This window comes from Calonectris borealis, chromosome 1 (assembly GCF_964195595.1).
Source record: "Calonectris borealis chromosome 1, bCalBor7.hap1.2, whole genome shotgun sequence".
Lineage (NCBI taxonomy): Eukaryota > Metazoa > Chordata > Aves > Procellariiformes > Procellariidae > Calonectris > Calonectris borealis.
The window spans coordinates 56630344-56657098 of NC_134312.1; the positions used below are offsets into that span (position 1 = coordinate 56630344).

Here is a 26755-nt window from a genome sequence, read left to right on the forward strand (position 1 = left end):
ATGCAAATACAGGGGAAGCAAGAACAGTTTTAATGTGACAAAAATGAAGCAGGTCAGGTGGTGGCTAGTGGATCTGTGCTATGGAGCAACAAAAAGATTCATGTGACTTTGGGCTACAAATAGTTGATCACCTTGTGAATTGGAGCTTAGGTAAGTCACATTCTCCTGGTGTGGTCCTCACAAACAGGAACTTTATGTGAGACAAACGTCCCTTCTCCCCCAATGACTAGAGGTCCTATTGAATGTAAATACTGAGGACTTTCCGGTAAATCTGAATCTTGATGACTAACCAAATCAAGATGTTAACTTGCAATCTTGCTAACGAAGTGTTATTACTGTACCTGTCTTTGATGTACAAATACACTTTTGAAATGTATATTCTAGATGGATGGTCTCAGACAAGCTTGAGACCTTGTCAATAAATAAATGTATTTGCAGAATGTGTTATGACTTTCTTTGTAAAGTAAGTCAGTAACAAATTTTGGCACCTTTGTTGCTGCACACATTTACTAAAACCAGGATTTTTTTAATGTACAAACATTTCAGTGGCTACAAGGAATACAAGTTGCTACTAGGTGTAAATAAATTAGATGTGAAAGATTACAGGATTGGGAGTAGCAGTTTATCTTGAAATTTCTTCCTGAAGTACAGCAGCTGAAGCAGTCAGATGGTAAGCATAATTTGTATAGAACAAAGGTATTCAGAAAGAAAAGGTACTTATTTGTGAACTATCAAGTAAATAACAAGGAGGTGAGGTCTGAATCAGTTAATAGTAAAGGGAATTCCATTATTGAAATAATATTATTACTGAAATAATATTTTTATTGACATATTCCATTATTGCATTATGTATTTCATTATTCCATTATTTAGTTTAATGTTCTCACTTTGGAGGGTAAGAGTTTCTAGAAATGAGTTAGTTTGCATCTTGCATTTCAGAAAGAAAAGTATCATAGCAGAAAATCAGAGCAGTCACCTAACAACCAGTGCAGTGTTTAATAAAATTACCTTTTAAAATAGGCTGAAGGTACAAGTTATTAGGAAGTCATCAGAATTAGATGGAAAAATACCAAGGTATTATATTGAGAACAAAGTGGCTGAGCTGCTGCCAACGGCACTGCCTCTCATTATAGAAAATTCAAGCTGAAGCTCAGCCACTAGTGTCTAGTTCTCATCTGGAAAAGAAAAGCACCAAGTGCCACCTGTGCTTTCTTGTTTCAGATTTTAAAAAAAGTTTTAAAAAAATGTGACCAGTTTATAAGGAAAAATGAACACAACTGTTTTAAAAGAAGATTTGCTCTAGCTTTTTTGTGTGTTACCCCAAAATAAGGAAAAGTGCTTGAGAAAAATAGATTTTCAGAAGCCATTTTGTAATGCATGATATTTTTTCTTTACTCTCTTGTGTGAAAACTTTTCAAACCAAAAGAAATAAAAATCAAAACTGGAATTCATTACTAGCTGTCCTGGTTCCGGCTGGGGCAGAGTTAACTTCCTTCCCAGTAACTGGTGGGGCAGGGGGGGAGTGTGTGCTGTGTTTTGGGTTTAGTATGAGAGGAGCGTTGATGGCCTATTGATGCTTTGGTTGTTGCTGAGTGGTGCTTGCACCGGGGACTTTTTGGCCTCCCATGCTCTGCCAAGGGCAGGGGAAGCTGGTGGGGGGGGAGGGGGAAGCATAGCAGGGTCGGTTGACCCAGCTGGCCAATGGGGTATTCTATACCATGTGATGTCATGCTCAGTATAAAAACTGGGGGGAGGGCTCTTCCTGTGTTCGCGACACACGGTCAGCGAGTGGTGAGCAGTTGCATTGTGCATTGTCTGCTTTGTATATTCTGTTGTTGTTATCATTGTTATTATTTCTGTTCTACTTTGTTTAATTTCAATTATTAAACTGTTTTTATCTCAACCCGGGAGTTTTCCTACTTGTGCCTTCCCAATTCTCTCCCCCATCCTACCGGTGGGGGGTGGGGGGTGGTGAGCAAGCGGCTGTGTCGTGTTTAGTTGCTGACTGGGGTTAAACCATGACACTAGCCTTTTCGGTAAAAAACAGAAGACCGCAAATAATGGGCAATTAGAACAGATGTTAGCCATTTATCAAGTGCCTGGGGAAAAAAAAACCAAACACCAACGCACCAAAATTTGTGTTTGACAATTACTTAGTCCATGTAAAATTAAAGGTAGCTAAGGAACATTTGGTCCTAACTAGTAAGGCTGTTGAACAAGTAGCATGATAGGAGATTAAATTTAATAATGGCAAATGCAAGTAATTTAAACTGAAAAGCATTTCAACTTCTCTGATGTCCCTGAGCCTAGATGAAGTGCTTAGGGAAAACTCAGCAGCTCGGTCAAAATCTGTTCAGGCAAAACGCACACACACATGTACTTAAGAAACGGGCTTTTTAATATGTTTGTGATTACAATCCTTGCTTCTGGAATAGGCAAGTCTTTCCATGGTCTTATACTTAAGCCTGATCTTGCCAAGTTTGTGTGATCAAACATTGCGCTACTTAATGAATTCAAATTGTCAGCACATGCAGTCTCATCTGTCAATCTCTAGTTGCTTTAATCTATGATGCGCTAGGATTATGATCCAGTTTATCAACCTCTTCTGAAAGATAAGTTTTGCAACAGATTCAGAAAGTCCTTTTGAAAGTAGTAATTAAATCTGTCTTAACATGTTTTCACTCTCTAATTAACTGAATTTCTAAGCAAAAAAAGGAGATGTGCATTTCTAAATTTTTTTTGGTAAATTAATGTTAGAACAAGGAGAGTAGTAGGGTAAAATTGGTTTAAGTTCAGAGTTCATCCTGTATTTGCTAAGGTAGGACACAGTGAATTTGACCTCTGGAGTCATTAACAGTGTCCTCATTCTTTGTTATGAATCAGAAACAAAGCTGTGGGCCAGCCAAAGAAAATCTGTCAAGGTTAAAGTTTCTCAAGATCTGTTAGCTCCTTGTACAGGATTTACGGAATTAAAATTACGCAGACGAGAAATTACTAAAATGCAGTTCGTGTACAGAGAATACGTTCGTATTTGCAGTTGCTTAATGTAGTTCATTTCTATGCTTTTTAGTAGAATTGACAGATTTGAGGAAAAGGAGGTAACTTGGGCCCTCTGTCCCTCAGTAAGCTCGGCTTGCACGTATTGTGTATTTGCTTGGAGACCCATTGAATTTGCAGCGTTTCTGTGAAGACCTAAGGCCATGTCTTCATGAAACTTTTTATAGGTAGGTTCCATTTTTTTCCCTACAGAACACACTGATACGTCTTGTTTAACTTAATCTGTAGAGTTTCCATCGTTTTTCTTGGACAGCTTCACTAGGTCTATATGTTCCAACAAAAAAGTAAGTTGGTTTTGAAATATTGCAGTTGTTGCGTTACCTGTTAATATTCTGTTTTGCAATATATACAGGGCATAATGTTATATTAAAAATATTGTTAAATAATAGTAGTATAGAATGATTCGGGCGCACATTTACAATGGAAATCCACTCTGTAGTACAAACTGACTCATAGTGAAAGCTTCCCTCTGCACAAGAGGGACAGAATCACAAAGAACACCGGTAATGCAAGTGAGTTTATGTCCTGCTTGAGGCGTTTCTTCCAAAAGTACATGTACCCAATTGTGCAAAGTCACTTGGCGTAATTTTTCCCTGGTTTTGTAAAACCTAAGCTGCTCCTGGCTGCTTTCGTGACAGGAGACAGCCAGTGAAGAGTGTACACCTTAATTCTAAATTAAGGTTTGAGTCTTTTGCATGTAGGGGGGTGTCACAGGTGAATTATTAAGAGAAGTCATCCTGGGGTTAACTAAAAGGGGTTTATTAATGATTAAATGATGATCAAATGATAATTAATCGATGATTGAATGAAAATTAAATGGTAATTGAATGGTTATTAAGCAATAATTGGATGGTAATTAAACAGGGATTTGACAATGATTTAAATTAAGATTTAAACAATAATTTAGACTGTGGTCAAACACGCTAGTACTTACTACACTTCTAATAATTAAGCTATAGCTGGATATATATAAAAATGCCGCTAGCATACAATATACTTTTAGGCCTAATGTAAAATGTCGCTTACCTCGTTATAGATGCTGGGTAAGGGGTCTCCCAACCTCAAGGAGAGGTCTCTCAACCTCGCCTCACCTTGAGAGGTGTCCCTGCTCAAGGGGGAGATCATTGCCGAGCAGCCCGCTGCCATACAGAGCTCAATGGGGTCACGAGGGCTACAGATATTTATAGTGTAAAGTGACTGACTAGTAGTCAAACCCCCTTTCGGTGTATGTGCAGTTGTGCAGCTGTAGCAGTTTTAGTTTTGTCCAGTCCCAGCTCAGGCTGGCACTGTTGGCACCTGATAAGACGTGGCCTGAACTCCTTCGTTCCTAAGATACGGCCTAGCACAATTCTCAAGGTTTGAACAGCAGGGCTGATTTCAGTCAGGCCTACTTGTTGGGGATGCCCGAACCAAAGTACTGTTTGCTCAGTCACACTGGGTGCATCTGTCACAGGGGATCTTATTAAAAAAAAAAAAAAATTATTGGGACTATCAGTGGTATCAGCCTTGCATAAACCAGTTGACAGTTGTGGCCTCTTAGGTTGCTGATGTCAGCATCTAACGTTGGAGCACTGGGATTTGGAGCACTGCACTGGAAGAGTGTTTTTCTCAAACTGCAACGCTTGCCTTAGGCACAGTGGCCTGCGTTCTTTATAGGCCCCCTCCCTCCCAAAAGATCACGGGATTTTCCTCATGGAAGGGTAAATAAAGATGAATGGTCTGTTATTAGGCCACCTGTTGAAGGAATGTCTTCCCAAAAGGAGATGGCTTATCTGGCTGTGTGGTAGTGAAACTCTTGGGAAGTGTGTAATGTGCTAACTGCCCTGTCCTCGTTTACATAATGGATGTATGGCGATTCCTACCACAGGTGTAAGCGCTAGGAGCTCTTGCAGCTCAAGCAGCAGGCAGCTGAAGAGTTGTGATCGAAGAACGAAGAACTGCAAACGTGAAGAACAAGTTATGAAGTTCTTTTTTTTCTGTTCAGAAAGGGAGAATGAAAGATGGAGTAACAAAAGAAAAAAAAGAGCCCAGGAGTAACATGATACAAAGCTAAGGACAATTTTCATTCTTATCTTTAATTTTTTTTTTTTTTTTAAGTATAGGTGAAGCTAAGAAGAGGGGAAGGATTGTTAACACAGGCAAAACCTTGAAGCTATCTGGAAACCAGTACATGACATGAGAATGGGGAAAAAACCCAGGATAGGAACAGACACAGATATCCCAAGTGATTCTACGAATTGTGACATGTCCAACCTTTCATTTCCTCAGCTCCTTCCTACCCTGCAGAACCTCTTCTACATAAATTGTTAAGAGGAGGCTATAGGATTCTTAACATTTTCCAAACTGTGCATTTAATAGTCTTGTCCCTGTGTGCCATAATTAACTGCTGCAAGCCATGTCTACCCTGTCCTTTGGCCAGCTACCCATGTCTAGTCCCGTCTTTGTAGCACTTCTTACTCCATCCCCAGCCAGCAAAGTGAGCGACGAGCCTGGAAGTGCTCCGTTTGTAATGGTGTGCTCTGGCTGCAGGCGCTGGGCAGCCTCTCAGCCGTGAAGGCAGAGGAGGAGTAAGAAAGGGCTTACGGGCCGGGAAAAGGAGCAAACAAAATCGTTGGAAAAAGTAACAAGCTTGATCGGTCCACGTAGAGTAAGAAATGGTGGGCTTGAAAAAGTGTTATTTTAAAAGATGCTGGACTTTTAAGTACAAGGAAAGGGGCTGAATTTAGAAAAAGTGGAAACAGAATGTTAAGTTAAATATTGCCTCCTCTTCGTAATTAAATGCTTATGTTACATGTTTGGGAAGGGGAAGCTGGTGGTGGAGAAAAAAGGTATTATTGTACTTTCACAGGAAGGAACACTGGATTTCCTCATCATTCCCAGTATCTACCCTAATTCTGTATTTTTCTTAAAGCCACCGCAATTATTCTAAACTTCCGTGAAGTAAGGCCTACTTGGTGTAGAGAAAAAACCTGACGTACGAAACTAGATATATAAAAAGCACTTCAGATGGGTTCCTCCAAGCTAACTGCTTTTGAGTGCCCCGGGTTTCCATTACCGCACTCCCCCCGGCTTCTCTCTTACGGCTAGGTGCTAAAATTTCCCGAGCTGTCTCTCCACCCCTTCTCGTGGGTGTTCACAGGCGGCCTGCGTGACCACCCGGTTCCACTCTCACGGAGGGCTCCAGCCCCGCAGCCGCTGCCAGGCCTCCCCTCAGCACGGCCCCCAGCGCCAGCCCCTGCCTGGCGGCTGAGGTGCGGCAAAGCGCATGCGCCAGGCCCGCCGGAGGGAGGGGCCGCTGGCGGCGGGGGGGGGCGGGGTGAGGCGCCACGTGACGGGAGGGCGGGCGCCATGGCGCGAGTAGGGGCGGCCGCCGGTAACCTGGATCTCGCCGGTGCGGCGGTGCAGCCGGGCCGGCTGGCGGCGGAGCCCGCGAGAGCCGCGGCGATGTCTTCCATCGCCTCCTACGAGAGCCTGGTGCACGCCGTGTCCGGGGCTGTGGTGAGCGAGCGGGTCGGGGCTCGCGCCGGGCAGCCGTTGCGGGTGGCGCCGGGTGGGGGGAGGGGGCGTCTCCTCGGCGGCGGCCGTTGGCGGTGACGGGGCGGAGGGGTCTGGCGAGTGGCGTGTGCCCGGGCGGGCAGAGCGGCCGTGCCAGCCGGGTGGGGGGCCCTGAGGAGGTGGTGGGCCGCCTTAAGCCTTTGTTTGACTAAGGGGTCGCCGGGGGCCGCGCCTGAGGGGGAGTGCGGAGGCGGGGAGGCCAGGGCAGTGCGGGCGGGCAGGCCCAGCCGGGCTGGGGTCACCCGGCTGGGGTGCCGAGGCGTGATCCGTGCCCAAACTCTTCTCGGTCACAAGAAGAGGATGTGGGGTGAGGGATTCCTGACACCCAAGTCTCGGCTCTGCCACCCATCCCGTGCGAGCAGGCTTGCAAAGCCCTAGTTTTGCTCCTCGCTAGTTTAGGATGGGGGATTTGATAAACCTTGAGGCTGGCTCTCCTCCTGAGCAGCTGGAGCCTCCTGTGAACCCAGCAGGAGCTGCAGGTGTTCTCCCTTAGAAAGTGAGCATGTAAGCATCTGAAGTTGGGCATCAGGTTAACTATGAAAATGGAAGCCTCCCAGAAGTTAAGGTGGAGGGACAACACTTCAGTTGTGTAAAATAAGAGCTGTACTAAGCATCCACATTCTGCACTTGTCTTGGAAATACTCAGAAGTTGTGAAGGGTGAGGTGTTAATCAAAACATGAAACAAGCGCAGTGCAGCTAGAGGAGGTTTGTATAGCTTATTGAATTAAATTTTTCATATGACACTTGTAAATTAAAAAGTAGTGTTTAGTTTCTGTAGATTTCCTAGTATGCCTAGCCCCTGAATCAATGACTGCTAGCTCTGTAAATAGCAAATCAGTCTTGTCCTTCCAACCGATGAAGAATTTTAGCACAACGTAGCATGCTGCTCCAGACGTATTGATGGATTTCAAGCAAGCTGATGTAGCTCTGCTCTTGGGTTATTCCAGACTGGCAAGAGCACCTAAATATGTATTTTAGCAATTGCTGATCTACTGTTCTGGCAAAACTTCCTGTTCTAATTTGAGTCCTTAAAATAACTCAGATTGTCTTGTATAGGATGAAAGTCACTAAATGTTATTGAACAACAAAAGCTGATTCTAAATTGGTCTGCCAGAGAAAGCAAAAAAAGAATCTAAAGATTTTTTTGTCTTTGTGATGAATAAACATGGGAATATTGTCAGCTCTTTAAAGTGTTTTAAGTCTGCTTATTTACGCATCAAAGGCAATGGGGATTTTGTTTCCTCTTTCAAGAAATGGAACTCTTTCAAATGATCTCATTGAAATACTGGCTCGCTCTCCTTTTGCTAGTGTACAGAAGTTGGTAATGGTTTCTAGCCCTCACTGTTAGCTTCTCACTCTCATATACAGATTGCTGTAATCCAGCTGCGCTCCTGAACGAAGTTTCTGGTATGAACCAAATTTAGAAATCTGGCCATAAACTTAAAACGCATTATAAAATGGTATCTTAAGTCCCTTGGTGGTGTTAATTAAGTTAATAGAAATTCCCTGTTGTATTTAAAGATGCTTGTGTCTCTGCTGCAGTGATGGTGCTGTGAAGGAAGACAGAACTTTTTGGAGTTATTGGACTTCTGTACCCTTGTGACTTGCACTTGCTGTCACTAATATTCATATACAATTTTAAGCTCTGGAGCAAGAATTTTTTCCTAAAACGAGGTGGCTTTTTTCTTTTTTTTTTCTTTTTTTTTTTTTTTTTACTGCCTTATGCTGGAAACCTTGATATTTTTTTGTTACAGTGAAGATATACTCTCAATTTAGAGACTTCTGTTTGCTGCTGTAATATATACATTTCGGCAAGATCTTTGATGAGGGTACTAACTGTTCTGATATTGTCTCAGCATTTGTTTACGTTATTATAAAGCATGCCAATGCGTGGATGTGATGCAAGAATTTAAAAAAAAAAAAGACAAAGCAACCTACAGAACTGTGCTGAGATAATGAGTCAGAAAAACATGTCAGATCATAACATGATAATTTTTGTTTCTGTTGTAATATGGTGAAAGTTCAGCTATCTTCTAGGCTACCTAGTCAAACCTGAGACAAATTAATAGTTTTGTGAGCAGCAAAAAAATCAGTGCTTGATTTCCTGTGAACTTTAATTGAATTACTTGCGTATTCTTTAACTCTGCATATAACTATAAAGTAACCTTCCTGTTACAAAAGCTGTAGGAATGAGAACTTTATAGGAGTATTATGGCAGTAGTCAAGCTGCTTTGTTTGACTCTGAATGTTGGCTGACAACATAATTTTTTAAATATATATATATTTTAAATTTTTTATTGTTACTGTTTTTCAGAAAACCAAATGTTAGGCTGTGGTCCTGCACGCCTCTTCTTGGCAGCAGTCACTTCAGGCCATTTGTTGTGGCCACTTACTGCCACCTCTTGGCTACTGCGCAGTTGTTTATGTGGTGCTGCGACTGATCAGGGAACTGATCTGACTGAAGAAGTAGCTCAGTGGAAAAAGTTATTTTTCAGCCAGATTAGTTTCCTTGTCTGCATCATCATGTAGGTGCCTGAAAAGTTACACCACCAGAACAGAGGAGGCAGGGATGCAAATACAGTTGACCATTGCATAAGCCAGTTTGTACCTGTCCTAGTGATCATTCAGCGATAGCAGGACTTGGCTTGGCAAACTGCGGAGATTCAGCACCGACAGGGAGGTGGTGGGAAGGCAGATGGTGAAGCCTCACCATTTCAACTGTACGGGGTCATACATTTTATCGTATGTACCTGCAATCAGTAATATGAGTTATTTTACCTGCTGGTCTCAGGTGCAATTCAGTAAAGAATCTGAGCCCATCTCAAGAGTTTTTGTTGCTGGGGAAGGGGCTGGTCCTGCTCATCCCTCTCCTTTCTCTTACTTCCAGTCATGAGATCCTGTCTTCTCCACATGATGCTTCTGGCAGTCTTCCCACCATGTAGTCGAGTTGTTCCATTTATAAACCCAGGAGAAAAGTAACTCTGTTTTTTTGAGTTTATTCATATATGTTTTAAGCCAGTTTTAAGAAGCCTGTAAGGCTCACCATGTGGGAATGGTTCAGAGCTGCACCAGCGGAGGTTTAGTCTGGACATTAGGAAACATTTCTTTAATGAGAGGCTGGTCAAACACTGGAACAGGCTTTCTAGAGAGGTGGTCGATGCTCTAAGCCTGTCAGTGTTCAAGAGCCATTTGGACAATGCTCTTAATATGCTTTAACTTTTGGTTAGTCCTGACTTCGTCAGGCAGTTAGACTAGATAATCATTGTAGGTCCCTTCCAACTGAAATACTCTGTTCCATGCCTTGTGTCCACCCCTTTGTCCTGTACGCCACTACCCCAGCTACTTCCCCATTTCTGTTTTCTGATTTTGAGTGCAAGTGTATGTGTTGCTGTATGGTGGATTGCATTGAGAGTAGGATTTGGGATAAACCTCACTTCGGGAGGATGGAAGCAGGATTGATTGAGCAGGGGAAGGCTGGAACTTGTAGTGACTGTGTAGTCTTACGGCTGTTTTGTGCATAGGTATGTGTAACTGTTCTGAGGTTGGCTTCAGAGTTGCTGTAATGCAGCTGTCATCAGTAGGTATATTTTGGCTCTTTATGATCCTTCTTTTTGTGCCGGTAGTAGCCTTCTAACTGAAATTTATTTTTTGTAAATTTTTAGTCAGATGGATTCATTAATCCTACTTGCTGTCCAGCTGTGTACACAGTAGGTACCCAGAATGAGCAGACACCAGACAAGTAGGTGGGAGAGCAGAACCAACCCTTTTGGCTAGAGCCCAGACTAAAGGGGTTAAAATAACCAGGTAATTATGGCCAAGTGTTTCCGTTCATCTGCTACCTGGTGTTATGAAAACTTAAGTCTTGTTAAGACTTCAACCAAGAGCTGCGATGGTGAGGAAACACCATCTGAAAAATAATCCTCTGTTGCTGGTTGTAGAGGCGGGTCCAAGCAGCCTGCTCAGGAGCTGGAGTGTTTCCAGAGGCAAAGCTCACTTAAATGTGTGGCATAACATAGCTCTAGAAACGTTCAAGTCAGACTGTGTAGTGTGCTTTGAACATAGTGCTTGTGTGACTTGTGCTATCCCAGACCTTCCCACCATTTAAACGGTTTGTAGGGCTACTAACGGAAGAGTGCCACAGCTTTAGCAGCCACTTTGTGCATTTAATACTGCCCTAGAGGGTTAACAGGTTTACACCAAGCCAGGGTCTTTTTGAGTTAGGTATCTTTTCCAAAAGCTGTGCAATACTAATGCTAGAGTACTAAAGAGTGAAGAAGCTGAATGGTGGTGGAGAGAGTGGGAACAGCTCTTGATAAGGCCGTTTGCAAATACAGTATTTAACCCTGTTGTAAAGGAGAGTGGCTGCCTGCTTTTCCATTTAGAGGCTTTAATGATTGGATCGCACAGAAGCGAAGAGAGTGTTGGACTCACAAGAAGTGGATCTGGTGACATCTAGGTCATGATTTAATTCATTCCCCAGGGTGTGTCTTGGTACTTGGTAGGCAGATCTTTATTGGCTAAATTGGAATTTAGTGCAGTCCTAGATTAAGTCCTGAAAAACTTGTACTATCAGTTTTCCAATGAACAAAAGTTTTTTGGTTTTTTTTTCCTTAAGTCAAAACAAGGTTATTGTAGCATAACAATTGCTTGTGTCATATTCTTCCTTTTTTTTTTTTTTAGAAAAAAAACAAACCCAAACAAATTGGTATTGAGGCTAATGGGAGGTAGAGCAAGTGCAATGTGTTTGTCTCTTGATACCCACTTTATCAGCTCTCAGACTTCAAAAACTTTCTCTTTGAGCAAAACGCTTATAATGGTTTTAATTTTAGCTTGATCTAACACAAGAGAAAAAACTTGTTTTGTAACTGTGGGACCAAAAAACACTTCAAAAAAGACATCGTTATGTATGGAGTTTATCCCCTTTTTAAACTTATTCAGTACACTGGTTTCTGGGTGAGAAGTGAAGAGCTACAAAGAGTCTGGCAGGCATCTGTACAAGCAACTGATACACTACATAGCCAGTTTATTTTGTTTTTCAGGGCAGTATGACTGCAATGACTGTATTTTTTCCTTTGGATACAGCTAGGCTTAGACTTCAGGGTAAGTGTCAAACTCTAGTTTCTTTGTACAATGGTGTTTCTGTTCATCTTGGCTTGGGCACTTGTAAGGGTGGTTGTAGGGGGACCTATCTTGCATGAACAGGAATCTTACTTGTGTAACACTAACACAGTTTAATCACTAACACCGTTTTTCCAGCTGAAGGTAATTCTCCCTTTTTGGAAGTATTGGGCAACCTTTTAATTAGCTGAAAAGGTCATGTGATGTGTGGCCAGACATGGCTTTTAAATGGTTATCTAAGACCAAAAAGAAAAATAAAGATGTGAGATTACACAGGATTACATTTGTGTGTTGTTGCTTTTGGCTGCTGAGAACACTTCAAAACGCAGGGGCAGCATCATGAAAAACTAGTGTAAAGTTATTCCTGAGAAGGCTTAAAGGGAAAAGTCAGGGTTAGAACTGGGAGTAGGAATGTCTGATATTTACAAAAATGCAATCTGGGTGTAAACTTTGTTCTTCTAATGCTCTATCTCCCAATCAAAAGTCACGGACTCACCAACCATTTCAGCACTGTGACTAAAGTGTTATTAAGAACTAGAGGGGGATCATCAGCCGGGTCATCAGAAATATGTGGTTGAGAAATTAGCACCGTATCACTGTTGAGCAGCTTTCAATGCAGGAAAAGACAGTGTTTTGCTAAGGCGTAGCTGTTTGCAGATTAACTGTGAGAGATTGCTCTGCTAGTGGTGCTAGTCTGGAGTCCAAGGTACAATTCTGAGGTTCACCTAAGGTGAACCTACCTTCATGTCACAACTATCGGATTAGGATAGATACTCTGGTGCACAACAGAACTTGCTAGTCTGGGGAAGAATAAAAAAAGGAAGTAGCCTTACCTAGCAAATGAAAATAAGGAGATGCTTTCTGGAATTGCTGCAGAAGTAGGGAATATCTGTCCTTTATGAGGAAGAAGAAACATGCTCTTTTGGGGTATGTTCAGAATAGGAAGGATAAAGAGTTGAAAATGAGTGCTAAAAATCAAAATAATCTAAAAGTTTGATTCTTCTGTTTTCCAGTTGATGAGAAGCGGAAGTCTAAGACAACACCGGCAGTACTATTGGAAATAATCAAAGAAGAAGGCCTGTGAGTAGATACTAATTTTCCTCTTGTCTTCATGTAGGCAAGCTCTAAAACTAATTTGAATTTGCTGTTAAAGTGGAATAGTTAGCCCGTGTGGACGGATTTTTACTTTGAATTAAAATGTCTTCATATAAGTGTGATATGACTTACATAATCTTATGCATTCATCTTTAGCTAATTCGAATTAGCTTTCTTGAGCACCTTATGCAATCGAGCTGTTCAGTGATGTAACTGTGCCTCCATTAGGGAGGTAGCTCTGCCTCAGAAATGCAGGTTTGTGTGGAAAGGTACCTTTGTGTACCTGATAAACCAGTTTCGTCTGCCTGGATTCTTGGGTGTGTCCATTTCTCATAACCAAGATGAAACCCTTGGGCAGCTGAGCCACTTTCAAGAGGAGAATTGAGATGTTTCCCAGTTGAGATGTTGGAAGTTTTTTCTCCTCGTAAGCATGTGGAAGTAAACAACAAGTGATTCTCTATGCCGACGAGATTGAAGATCTAACTAAAAGCAGTTAACTTTCAGCAACGCTGTGCTTTATTTGCCACACAATCTGAGCTGAGCTGGCTGGGAAAAACGGTTGTATGCGTGTCCTTGTTACAAGTATTTTCCTAAGTGAATCCCTGGAACTCTTACGTAGACCAGAGCTTCCAGGACGTTAAAGCTAACAAAAGTTTAGCTTGGCCAATAATGTTTTGCCACTTTCGAACTTGAGCAGTTGGCAGTTATATGCAGGAGTACTTCTCAGTCAGTCGGTGATTTCTTTTGTTCATGTTCCTGCGTTACATTTGTTACGTGAGCGTGTCAAGTAAATGTCAAATGGAAAAAAAAAAAGAAAGAAAAAGTGAAAAAGAAAAATTAAGAGGTTAGCTGGAATGGAGAGACTGCAAAAGTGGTCATCCTACTTTTCCTGTGAAACAGAAAAATCAGTAAGTCTGGCAAAGCCTGGCTAAGCAATGATGTAGTTGTAGAGATGTGTCTGGAATAAAAAAAACCAACAAAACCCCACAACAAATCTGAAATCTGTGATGTGAGATCATAAACATCTTGTTCGCATTAGTTTGTAGACTCGTGTCTCATATTACACTTTTGTGAGACTGCTTTTCTCATCTAGATGTAACATAAAGCAAATAGGTTTAGCTAATGGACTTTGTGTAGAAGTTTATCAAACAGCTTTGCTTTCTTCCCTGCGCTTTCATCCTTTTCTAGGTGATACGAAAGGTGTTAACTGGTGTACACTGAGTTCTCAAGGTTGCAGTTTGGAACACAAACTTAGGTTTTATTTGTGTGCAGAAGGATTTGTATGTGAAGTACGGATGCTAGCACTGACGACTTAAGTCATTAAAATAAACTTACGTTTTTTGTCATAGTTTCATGTTTTGTACTGTAAGATGTTTCCTTTGAAAATCATCATCAGAAATTCTTAATAAATCAAGCAAAACCAAACTAACACTCTCAGTTAGACAACACGGTCCCCAGAGGGTGTTTCTCCCCTTTTTATTGGCAGTACAGAGGAGAGGGGTGATGCAAAAATTGTTTTAAATCTACTCATGACTAACAGTATAGTCAGTTAACTTGTAATTGTAACTGTATGGTTAGCTAAGGCTGTAGTTTCAGAAGCAGTCTTAACGATGTGGTGTATTCCCAGCTACATGGGAAGGAGAAGCAGTTGATACATCCGAGATTCCCAGCGTTTACATCATAAGAACAGTCAGATGCTGCGTTTACTAGCCTTGCATCTTTTATGGTCTCCTTCTTGGGGATCCTTATATTCTGTGTATTCCCAATATTTTAATGACTACTAGAGCCTCCATGATTACTGCTGGTCGTTGAGGAGATTTCTTATGCTCTTAACGTGATACCAGTTCTCTACCTGCCCTGTGCAGCTTCAGTGAAGGGTGCATATCATTGACTTTTTTGGGATGTACTGTAGAACACGCTGGGGATGTAGGGTAGTTGTTGAGGTGTCCCTGTTTTAAGGCTCATCAGGCCTGTCAGAGAAGGAAGCTTTGTTAGTCAGCTGTTATGAAATCATTCTTAAATCAAGATAGATTTAGATGATACACAAACAATGACAATTATTCACAAGACCTGAAAAATAAGATAGCTGTGAATCATAAGGGCATATTCAGTTTTTCACCTGTGATTAATCTAGTTAAATTTAAATAGGTAATATCTTTTTCTTGCTTACCTGACTGATTTGCTGTAGACTTTACTGCAAAGCATTTATTAGAAATTCCTGCCACCTGCATATCTCATGCCCCAGGTTGCATCCTTTGGAAGACTCTCCTTGGTGGAGTATATTAATTTCGGTAACTAGTCTTCCATCTTTAAATTTTATGTAAGAATCCAGACACATTTTTTTTACTTCCTTACTTTAGTTTTTTTTATTTTTTACTGAAGGAGTAGTTGTCTTAATTTTTTTCTGGCTATGTTAAGCATTGCTTTGTTTCCTTGGAGATGTGAGCATCTCTTTACTGGGGTGTTACCTTTTGTACTGGACTGACAACTTGGTTTCTCAACAAACATGGGAATTCTCCTCCTGCCTTGGTATGTTTTAGTATATGGTTTGAACTGACTGTATCAGTTTGTAGGTAAACATACATACTTCAAACATATTAATCCCCTGGATGTTTGTAGTTCATTGCTGGCTGTTGGTAGAGAGCAAATACGGTGGTAATATTCACTTTTGGAGTGAGTGAGCCTCAAGCTTCTCGCTGTAAATAAATTGTACCTCTACAGCTCCTTTCAGTGGAATTATTCCTGATTCCTATAATTTATAAATCTAAGTGCTTAATTTTTTTTAATGGTACAGCCAGGAATTTAGTATTGTATGATTTGTTACCATTAATCATAAAGACATATCTAATTAGTATTGTACGTAGTATACAGACCCTCCACCAACATGTAAAATCAACTAGATCACAGAAATACTTTGCTGATCCTTACCATGACTTTTTCCTCTCCATTAGGTTGGCGCCATATCGAGGATGGTTCCCTGTTATCTCCAGCCTTTGCTGCTCCAATTTTGTTTATTTTTACACATTTAATAGTCTTAAAGCTCTCTGGGTCAAAGGTCAGCATTCAACCACTGGAAAAGACTTGGTTCTTGGGGTTGTTGCAGGTAATACTTAAAAATCTCAATTTCATAAAAAATGTATTTTTAGCATATTCTGTCTAATGTTTTTCTTTATGAAGTCCACTGGAGGTCACACTGAGTGCTTACGCCTCCCACTGTATGCAGAGCTGCTTTGTTGTACAGCTCTGTTTGATGCTCTTCTGTGTCCTCCCTGCCTCATAAGTAGGTGCATAAACTGTTCCTGTTGTGAATTCTGGCACACAGCACAGTGCTGTGGCAGTCTAGTATTGTATTTGTGTCTGGTGTGTTGTTCACCATGGTATCTAAGCATCGTCTTTTAGATGTTGAAGCCAAGTGGCAGGGAGAGATGATAGGTTTTTTTCAGAGGGAAATATATATGCCAATTCTGAAATATTTTTTATTAGGATAAGAAAGAGCTTTTAATGTAAGGATTTGGGTGCCGTTTTTCAGACTTCTTTTTGGGTCGTCACCTGGAAGTGACCATAAGTTCCTAGATATATGCAAGTACAGTGGGAACTTTATGTTCTTTTTTTATCCCTTCCTCTCATGTGGATGCTACAGTGGCTTCTTTGAAGGGATGATGACACTAATGGCTTTTCTAGCAAATCCAGCATGAAAAGTTACCACTGTGTGCCTGTGTTTGCCTGTACTATTCTGCAGGAGCAATTGCTCGTGCAACCACACTGAAACAAGCTGATTTTAAAAAACCTGAAAAAAAAAAAGGCCTGTGATTATTTGGGGGGGTATGGGGAGGGTGGTGTTTGTTTACTTTTTGCTAGTTTCTTGTAATTTCAGTGTGTAGGCACAATGAATGGCTGAATAGTTGGGGGAAAGTAAGGAAAGAGATTCTTAAGTTGGCTTTATCGTTGGGGGAAGCTTTCTTATAATTACATTCTGGGACAAAGGCTACAGGAATTAGAGTAATAGCTTGTCGGTTAAATGACTTCTTCAACGTCCATAGTTTTATCCTTATAATGGAATAATATCTGGTGTAAATTGAAAAATTCCACTAATTTACTAATTCTCCCTACTATCTCTCATTCATCCTGTTGGTAGCAAATACAGATTGGAAAAATATATTAAAAAAAAATTACCTTTCCAGTCTGGAAAATATAAAGTTTTATGACTTCTCCTTTAACTGAGTCTGGGTGAAAAATTACAAGTATATTGTGCTCTAACATGTTACTCCATAATGTAAACACATTGACTTTGGTTAAGAGAGATTAATGTGGCTTGCCTTTTCTAGTGCTTGATTTTGCTCAAAACTTTTTTGAGAGCTGATTGTAGTCCTTATGAAGGATACTGAAATATAGTTATGTTTATCTTCTGCTTTTCTGAACCCTCTTAAAGGAAAAGAAAAAGAACAAACAGGCACAATGTAGGTAGTAAAGTTTCACCTTTTTCAGATTTACTGTTCTTGATAATGATATACTGTGTCCGTCTCAATATAATGGAGTAATTCAGTCTGTCACTCAGACTCTTACTAAAGCAACCAGTGTAGAAGCAATTGTGATGCAGAAGTATTAATAAGAAAGATCAAAAGCTTCTTTTTACATAGTTTCTTCAAAGTAACTGCCTCGGTCATTACTGAACAGGGGAGACCTGTACCAGGTGATTGCAGAAGTAATGTCGCTTAATGCTTCTCCCTGTTAGTTTAGAACTGTACTTTTGCAATACCTCTTTGTTGTAGCCTTATGTGTATTTGTCCATTTCTCCTCCCCCATCCTACTTTCTGATGCTCAACTTTCAAACTTTACTGTTGGGGTTTGTTATTGTGTGTAATCTCTTGCCATTTCTAAGCCTCACTTAAAATATTTGCAGAATCCTGTGTTTTCTACCTTAAGTGTACTTAGTGACTCTAGAAACTGGATATTCTTTTGCCAGTGTAGGAGCTCTGTTCTGATAGTCAAGCTGCATGCATTTATCTGTTTTGATCTCCTCATAAAATAATCCTTCTAACCATATCACTCTGTTTTTTTCTGAAAGTAGGCAGGCAGCAAGTCGTCATTGAGTAAAGTAGGGCATGAAAAACTGGAGTATCTTGTGCTCCAGTTTGGTGTAGTATGCAGCAAAATAACAAGTTCACTTAAGATTTCTTCAACATGTTCATATTTAGTGTTTGGTTGTTTGGTGTTGGGTTTGGTTGGTTTTTTGTTTTTTTTTTTTGTTGTTGTTGTTGTGGGTTTTTTTATGTATGTGTGTTTTGGTTTTGTTGGTTTTTTTTTTTGGGGAGGAGTAGCAGAAATGTCTTCCCACTGCATGCAACCTGCTGACAACTAATCCATGGTGGAGCTGGAGGGGGGATACATGAAGTAGCTTGTTAGAAATAACCAGTTTACTTTGCTGTTATGCTGTGTTAATTTTTCCCCCTCTTCCTACCAGTAATTTCAGTAGTGTGTGACTTGGAGTAAAAGGGGATAAGAAAACATTGAAATCTTCTGGTTCTGGCTGATTTTCTTTGTGCTGTGTTTTGCATTAGGCGTAGTGAATGTCCTGTTGACCACTCCTCTTTGGGTAGTGAACACACGTCTGAAGCTGCAGGGAGCAAAATTTAGAAATGAAGACATTGTACCAACCAATTATAAAGGCATAATAGGTAAGCACTTGTTGTCTTCAACCAAAGAGAAGTTCATTAAATGAAACATATCAAGGACTCTGAAGTTCGAAGACTTCTATTCATGTAACCAATTTCACCCTGGAATCTCTATGCTTCCTTATCACTTTGCAGTCATTAGTTTTACAGGAAACTGGACTTGGCCATTTCTGATGGTAATTAAGAGTTTGTAGTATGCACACCTGTAACTAAAATACCTTTTGCAAAGGCAGGTATCTTATTGCACAAATCCTGGAGTAATACTGAGCCCAGTACTGAGGTGGTAGCTGGGAGTCTGAGTTTGGACAGATAATCTGCAAATTAAACTTCAGTCACCTTAATCTCTTAATCACCCACATGTTCAGGCTGTCTTCCTTTTAAAAATAAGTAAGTAAGTAAATATTGTCGTTTCGAAGAAGGTTTAGAAGACCTTACTGCTGATGCTGAGCTTGTACTAAAAAGAGTGGGGTGTCTGTGGAGATGATGAGCTTTGTTTACATTAGGTGATGTGAGCAAGAACCTCCTTTGTCACTATTTTTCCATTAACTTCCAGATTAGAATGGAGATAAAAAAAGTCGCATAAAAGACTGCAGTGGATTTTTATACACTTTGAATATTAAGCTCTAAGTGTAACTTTTCTTATCTTCTATGGTCTGAATTTTGTACTCAAAATTTTAATGATTTTTTTTTCCCCACCTTTCTTCTCAGATGCCTTTCATCAGATAATACGAGATGAAGGAGTCTTAGCTTTATGGAATGGTACTTTCCCCTCCTTGCTGCTGGTCTTCAATCCTGCCATACAGTTCATGTTTTATGAAGGCTTTAAACGGAAGCTTTTGAAAAAGCAGCTGCAAGTGAGTATGTTTTGAGGCCAGGTGATGGACATGCTCTGTTATAAGACAGGTTCTTTGACATGCGTTACTTCAGCAAATTCAGAAATGTAGATTTGGTTTTGGTTCTTGTATTTTTGACTTTTTTTTTTGAGTTAGTTTTATCTTCTAAAAAAAGATCCATCATCGTGAAGTGAGACATGAATCTTTCGTGTCCCTAGGGAAGATATTCCTGTGATGAATTGCTCTTCCTGTAAAAATAAGACTGCACCTCTTGTCCACATTTCTTTAGATTTGTTCACAGGTCTTGATTTAAAGGAGAGATTTCAATTCTAATATATCTGTTTTATAAGTATGTATGTACAGACTGTTTTGAAGTCACTTCTTAACCCTTTCTCTAGTAAACCAAGTATATTGAGCCTTTGAAGTATCACGGATTTGTTCTGGACCATGTCATTTTAATAACACTTTGTGAAGCCCTCAATTTTTCAATATCCTTTTTCCAAGGATGGACACTAGAATTGAACATAGCATTGTAACCATACCTCCCCGATTCTCTAAATAGAGGTAGAATCACTTTTCTGTCCCTGCTTTATAGTGCCCTTCTTTTTCTTTATTCTTTTTCTTTTTTCTCTATATTAGATATAGCACCTCACCTGAACTCGTGTTCCTTTTATGTTCTAGCAAATTGAAAAGCATTTGCGTTACATTTTAGGATAATGTCATAACATATTATATGTTTAAGCTGCAGTGCTTTGCTGTTAATTTGTGACTTTAGAATGCATTTGGCTGTATTAAGATGTTAAATCATATCAATATGTTACAAAGCCATCTTGTTTTTCCTCAAGACATAGTGAAATAATTTTTACATGAGATTTTGCATCATAAATGAGGCTTGGGTTTTCTTACTGACTTTAGTTAATACTGCAGTTGTAGCACTCAATCTGTGCCTGATGGATCTATCCAGTTACATTATGGATAATACATTTTTTGAGTGACAAGCTGAGCTTCCCTCTGCATTATTCGCCTGTTGGCTAATTACTATATTTATTTCTTGTGTTTCTTTTAAATTGCTTAGTTCTACCTTAGATTAGGGCATGGTTTCTCCATGATCAGTGGAGAGGGAAAATACTTTTTTCCCCTAGCAATGGTCACTTTTATTTTGGACAACGTTTTTCTTCCAATTTGATCTTTTCCTGATTGTCTTAAGCATATTGGATTGACTCTTTTTAAGATGTGCATGTGTGTGCATATTTCTGATTGCAATCAACATATTTTGCAAATTTGAAGCATGTTTTTATATGGGCACCTATTTATTTTCAGTGATTAATTCACACTGTTAGACTGAGATGCACTGTAATCAGCTTAGGCTATAACAACGTATTTGGTGCATCATGGAACATTGTGGGCTTTGGAGGCAAGGATGGGCTTCCAGCAGGTGTTCTTAACTAACAGGGGATGAGATTTTTAGCCTATGTCATCATAAAATTCTGCCTGATAGCGTAGTGATAATGTCTCAGGAGTATAGAGTGATGTTCAAGGAGTTTTTCACTCCTTTTCATAAATGCCGTGTGACTTGTTAGTTTAAACGTTGCAAAAGCTGAAATGCTTATTGATTGATGGTACATTTAAATGCTACTTCCCAATTTTTTGTTTACTCTCGGTGCTTTGAATTGGTCTAGTTGTATGGCTTTATCTCCACTATGTTTTAGTAACCTAGTTACAGTGAGAAATGTAAAAGCTTGTGAGCAAGTAGAAGTTACAAATAAACTTCAGTTGTGGGAAAGTAAGTTGGTTGAACTATAACTAACTCTTTAAAATGAGAAGACCCAGAGACTTAATGAAATCTTTATGCCAAAGATATTTAGATAACCCGGTAGCACGTGCCAGTACAGAATCCCCAAACACATTCGAGTAACTGGCTCTTTTGGTGCTATGTGGAAGTAATATGTTCTTTATCTATTGAACAGCTCACGTCTTTGGATGCTTTTGTCATTGGTGCAATAGCCAAAGCAGTTGCCACCACGCTCACTTATCCTCTGCAGACAGTACAGTCAATTCTGCGGGTAAGTAAGAATTTCATGTCAGGGTAGTTGCCTCTGACTTGTTCTGTATAGTGCAAGCCCTGTTCATATGGCTTGTTTTTCTTTGTGTTAATGAACCCATCATTTTGGGAGCTCCTTTTGGGTAATGCAGGTCACTGATAAGGATGCCTCTTTTCTCTGATACTGTACTGACGGATTCTGATAGATCTTGGTATTACTGGTGCACACTTGTTTCAAGTAGCTGGTAGGATTGGCCACATAATGCATCGGTACAGTGTCTCACTGAAGCTGATGCACCATACTGCTTTCAGGCACTACAAAAATATAGATTTACTTCTTTGAATATAAATAGAAAATGTGTCACGTGGGAAGTTAAAATTAAATCCTCTAAACCCAGTTGGTTTCCAGATGACCTAGGGTAATCCAAAAAAAAGTTCTATTCATAGGTTTTGTTTTATTCGGATGATGGCCTGACCTTGTCAGTAGACAGGATGTGATTCATCAGGGGAAGGTGAGCTCCCTCATAAATAATATCTTTAACCACTTGCCCAGCCTTGTACGCTAATTGTGGTGGTAATGGAAACACTTGCATTTATTCTCACTTGCAATTTGTATGTATGCTAGATAATGCTGCTACCTTCAGTATGTACCAATATTGTTGTAATATTGAAACAAGACAAAGTTGTGGGGGGAAGAGATATGACCATACATAAGTAAGCATATTGTAGTTTAATTTCTGTGCTATTTTTGTAAGTTGTTTCTTGATGAGCTTTCTAACAGTTAAATATTAATAAATGTTTCCACATGAAATATAATGCTATTTTCCTAAGTAAGGAGAAGCCGTAACTTGCGTGTGTGGTAAAGCCATTATATATGTTCTAAAACTTGTATAAATTTGGAGAATTAGTTGAATTATTGTACGTGAGCCTTCCGTGCTAAGGGTATCACTTTTTGGACTTGTCTAATAGGGGATTTTTCTTGTTAATTGTTCATCTGGAAGAAGTGATTTTCATGCAAATTTTGTAATTATTTTAGTTTTTCTTCTCTCTAATTAGAGTGGACTAAATGTATTTTGATTTTTTTATAGCCTGTAGAAAGATAGTTTGGATGCTCTATTTCAAACTAACAGGACTTGAATATATTTGCTGTGTGGTTGCTGCTACTCTGAAAAGATGCTGGGTAAAACTTGTGTGCCTGCATAGCTTTCTACTTCACCCTGGTGATGCACAAAATGACATCCACATTGCAGACGTGTCAGCGACATCGTAGTTTTGTCAGCAGTCATTTTTTCTGAAGTTTTTCTAACTTCTGATGATCAGCTGAGCTAGTGCTTTCATTCAATGTCTTACCCTGTTTTAACAGCCTGGACATGTCTCAGAAGTTAAACTAGTAACACAGACTTCTATTACTGAAGTGACAGATACAGAAAAACATTTAAGCAAATTTAGCTTTGTTTGGATAAGTTGCAACATCAGTCTGTTTTTAATTTCTAATGCGTTTTCTGCTGATGTGAAGGAGAACTGGAAGGAAAGTTTGAGTGCTTTATTTTACCTTTAGCATTGCACAGCAGTGCAGTTTTCATGGGGCCACATCAATGTAACAGCTTCAACCCTTGTTCCTTTCCATGGAAATGGTTACAATCTGGTGACTATTACTTCATGTTTCGTCTGTCTCCTTTTGGCTTTTTGAACAAAATTCTTCTGTCTCTTGGTGATGGTGTCATTCTTTAAAAAAAGGGCAGCTCGGGTGAGTTGTGCTGCCAGCTTGATGCACTAACCAGCTGCTGCTTACTGCTCACCTCAGCTGAAGTCAGTTTGTTCACTGCTGCCTTGCCTGAGCAGTGATAAGTTGCCTTTCTGCTAGAGCACAGCTAACCATCAGTGTCCTGGTGGTGGTGGGATTCTTCTCACAGTGGCCCATTGTGAAATTAAGTGGCCTATATGCTATTTCTCCATGCCAGTCCATCCTCTCCCTGTGATGATGGGGAATACAAGGACCCTATCGCTCGTTCTGCAGTCACTAGGGGTGACTTCTTTCCCTGTGCTCTATGAAAGAAGTAATAGCCGGAAACCCTGAACTCTTCTGGCGAGAACAGCAGAGACGTGCATCTGTGATACCTGTGCTGTCCAGTTCAAACTTGCAATACTTCGTAATGTGTTTTCTAATCCAAAGCTAGCGTTGTTACATTTGATGACGTTTTTGTCACTCATACTAAGTGATGTTAAAAAAAAGTTATGAATAAAGGTTTAGTATTTTCAGAAATAACATTCTGCGTGAAGTATACTTTGTATAGTTGTGGGGTTTTTTGAAACAATTTTAGCAGATTTATACACAAGCTAATACAAGCTTGATATAATTCATAAAAACTTACACATCATAATTAAGTTCTATCACCAAATTAGAAGTACAGGACTCTTTTCTTTTCAACCTTAAACCTTCAGAAACTTACTATTATTTGAAAGTTACTCGGGTTCTTTGTGATGAAGTCTGTACACCTTTGCTTTCAACTTTTTGGCAAAGCACTTTTCTTGCTTCCGTATGATGAAGAGTTATCCTGTGTAACTGATAGTGGTAAGCAGCTTCCAGCCTCACCATTTGGTATGTCTATCTCATTTTCAGTCATTAAAAATACATGGCACTGGTGTCATTCATTATGCAGTGAAACTGTTCGTTAGCCTGTGTGTCGGTAAACAGTGGATAAATTAAATTTGCCTTTGGCGACATATGTTAATGTTCTTAGTGATCCTGGGTGAAAAAGTTCTCTTTAAAACTCAAGCCTCTTTTCTCTAGTGTAGAGAATGCTAGTCCCTTTGGGAAATCTTCTGCAGTAATCAGTGAAGTATTGACATCCTAGGGAGAAATGAACTTTTTCCCCCCCCTTCATGAACCTTTGTTTGCAGTACAAAAACAGTCTGATGGTGGAGAAGAGAAGAAGGAAGCACCTAATGCTGGTGTAGTTTGAAAGCCTATAAGTAATCTGGGCAGTGACTGACATTGTAACTTGGAACCTAGTTAGCAATTTTTTGGGGGTGTGTCTGAGTCTTTGACAATAATCCTCAATGTTGATTTATCAATATCAAATGAGTTAGTTGCTGGTGAGAAGATCGTGGATTGTGAGCACGTATTTGCCTAATAAAGGGAGATTTCCAATAGCATTCTGTTGCTCCTGTTTCCATATGAGTTCTTAAGACATATAGCAAAGGGACCTGTGTCATCTTGACATTTTCTTATACTTTCTGAGCTGCCTAAATCTGCTTGCATACTCTACCTACTGTCAATGGTAATTTCTTACGCCTAAGAAGCAGCAGTTGCCTGAGTAAGTTCTGGCAGAACTCATCCACAGGCAGTTGCTCAAGTTCACCTTTCTTAGCGCAAAAGCATAGCGCAAAATACATGCTTCAAAAACTATTTGGCTATGTTGTTATAAATACAAGTGTGGCAACCCTTGTATATTAATAATTCGTAGTTGCAGCTTGCTGACAGTACTATGGACCTGTATCAGATAACAGTATCAATGAATGCTAGAAAAGGAGTTGCTGAAATTGCTAGTTTAACTCTGAGACATAAAATTACAGCAGCAGCTATCACGTCTACTGAAAAACAGTTTGGGGATAAGCAAACGCAGTGAGTGAAGGAGAAGTATTATTTAGGCTAGGTAGGTGGATCAAACAATTTTGGATTCTTCCATAGTGGTTCACATGTAAATGTTTTGCTCAAAGACCATTGCTGGGCAGATAAATTTTGGGTTCAGCTATGCAGTCTCAATGTAATAATGGTTTGCAGATGTATGAGGCTTTGAATCTTTGTTAAATGAAAGCTGAGCAAGCGAGAAGGAACTTGCTTTGAATGTCGTATCCTTACTAAGACTCTTCAAATTATACTTTTGAGATCTTGAAAACTGTTTCCTCCAGAGCAACTGAAAGAGAGCAAATATGGCCATGTGTAATGCTTTCTTAGAACCCATCTTAAAACCAAAACAAATTATTGTAGCACATACCGGTTTAATGCTTGCTGTGTAAAGTTCAATAGTGTGAGCTTTGGCCTCAGTTCTTCACTGATGGCTAGTATAACCTGGAAAATGTTAAAAGAGGTTTAAGATAGGCTCTCCAGATTTTATGCATGTGTTGGGTTCTCTGCTTAGCACCATGGGGAAATAATACAACAAAATGCTCTTCCTTCTTTTCAGTTTGGACGCCACAGGTTGAACCCAGAGAACCGAACACTAGGCAGTCTTAGAAATGTTCTTTACCTTCTTCAACAGAGAGTGAGGTGAGCTTTCTGTTCTCTTCTAACACGATCTAGAAGACTTGAGTATTACTAATATGTTGAAAATGTTGCTGGATCTGACTTCTGTTTCTTTTTGCCCCCCTCCCCCTCCCTTAAACTTGCCATTTGAGTCAACCTGGTTTTTGTAATATATTGCAGAATGAGTAAATAAAACCATATTCTCCTAAGTATCTGTACAGTAAGTGGTGTCAAGGATATCTATGGATACCAATTCATTCAACTCTCATCTTGAAAAGAAGCAAGTTTCTTGCACGAAAGACTGAACTTTCTTCAGAATTTTCTCTTTAAAATATTATTAAACATAGCTGGCACTCAAGACATCAAGAATGAATTTAAGATTCTTACAGTTGTCATTAACTTTACTTGTGATATTAATTCTTTGTAGTGTACTGATTTACTTATAGAAGGCTATTCACACTTGTTTTCTTTTTTGTTTATTTTTCCTTCTTAGGCGTTTTGGATTAATGGGACTCTACAAAGGCCTTGAAGCAAAGCTCCTGCAGACAGTCCTCACTGCTGCTCTTATGTTTCTAGTGTATGAGAAACTGACTGCTGCAACCTTCACAGTCATGGGATTAAAGCATTCACGCAGACATTGAAGAAGGAACCTATGCCAAAGATTATGGGGTCTAGAAAACACGTTCCATTTCTGAGACCAGGCTGGGTAACAAAGGGTCCTCACTTTCTCTTTGTCTTTTTTTTTTTTTTTGCCACCTCCATCTCCATTATTTGGAGAAATTTGGAATACACTCTATAGGACCTGTTGCCATGAATTCAGGGATAGCTATTCCCTACTTTTCTGTGGACTCACTGTGTTAAACAAAGCAGAGACCTTATTTAAGCACTTGACATGAAATTTTAACTACTATATGATTTGATTTACATTCTTGCCAAGAATGAGTATCTGTCACTATGCTTTCTTGTTTTCGCTCAAATCATCCTCGGCTATTCTTCTATCTTTACCTTCTGTCAGCAGCTGATGGGGCTGGTTTCATGTTATTTTCCTTGACCTGTGTTTATGTCACTTCATAGTTGGTTCATTAAAGTAATTCATAAAGAACGAGACTTTTGACACAGTTTTCTTTTAACTTCAGG

At 39.8% G+C, this 26755-nt stretch overlaps 1 protein-coding gene across 2 annotated transcripts; it reads left to right on the plus strand.

Moving 5' to 3' along the window:
* The first annotated feature begins 3037 nt into the window (after nt 1-3037).
* SLC25A17 (solute carrier family 25 member 17) lies at nt 3038-26725 on the plus strand. 2 transcript variants are annotated; one of them, XM_075154377.1, is made up of 9 exons: nt 3038-3224; nt 11653-11713; nt 12745-12811; nt 15778-15929; nt 18385-18501; nt 19207-19352; nt 21299-21394; nt 25560-25642; nt 26112-26725. In XM_075154377.1, exons 2-9 carry the CDS (start codon nt 11659-11661, stop codon nt 26257-26259), a joined length of 864 nt encoding a protein of 287 aa, XP_075010478.1. In that variant the 5' UTR covers nt 3038-3224; nt 11653-11658; the 3' UTR covers nt 26260-26725. The 2 variants fall into 2 exon arrangements, with proteins under 2 accessions (XP_075010478.1, XP_075010470.1); XM_075154369.1 differs by lacking the exon at nt 3038-3224 and adding an exon at nt 3814-6555.
* The last annotated feature ends 30 nt before the right edge of the window (nt 26726-26755 follow it).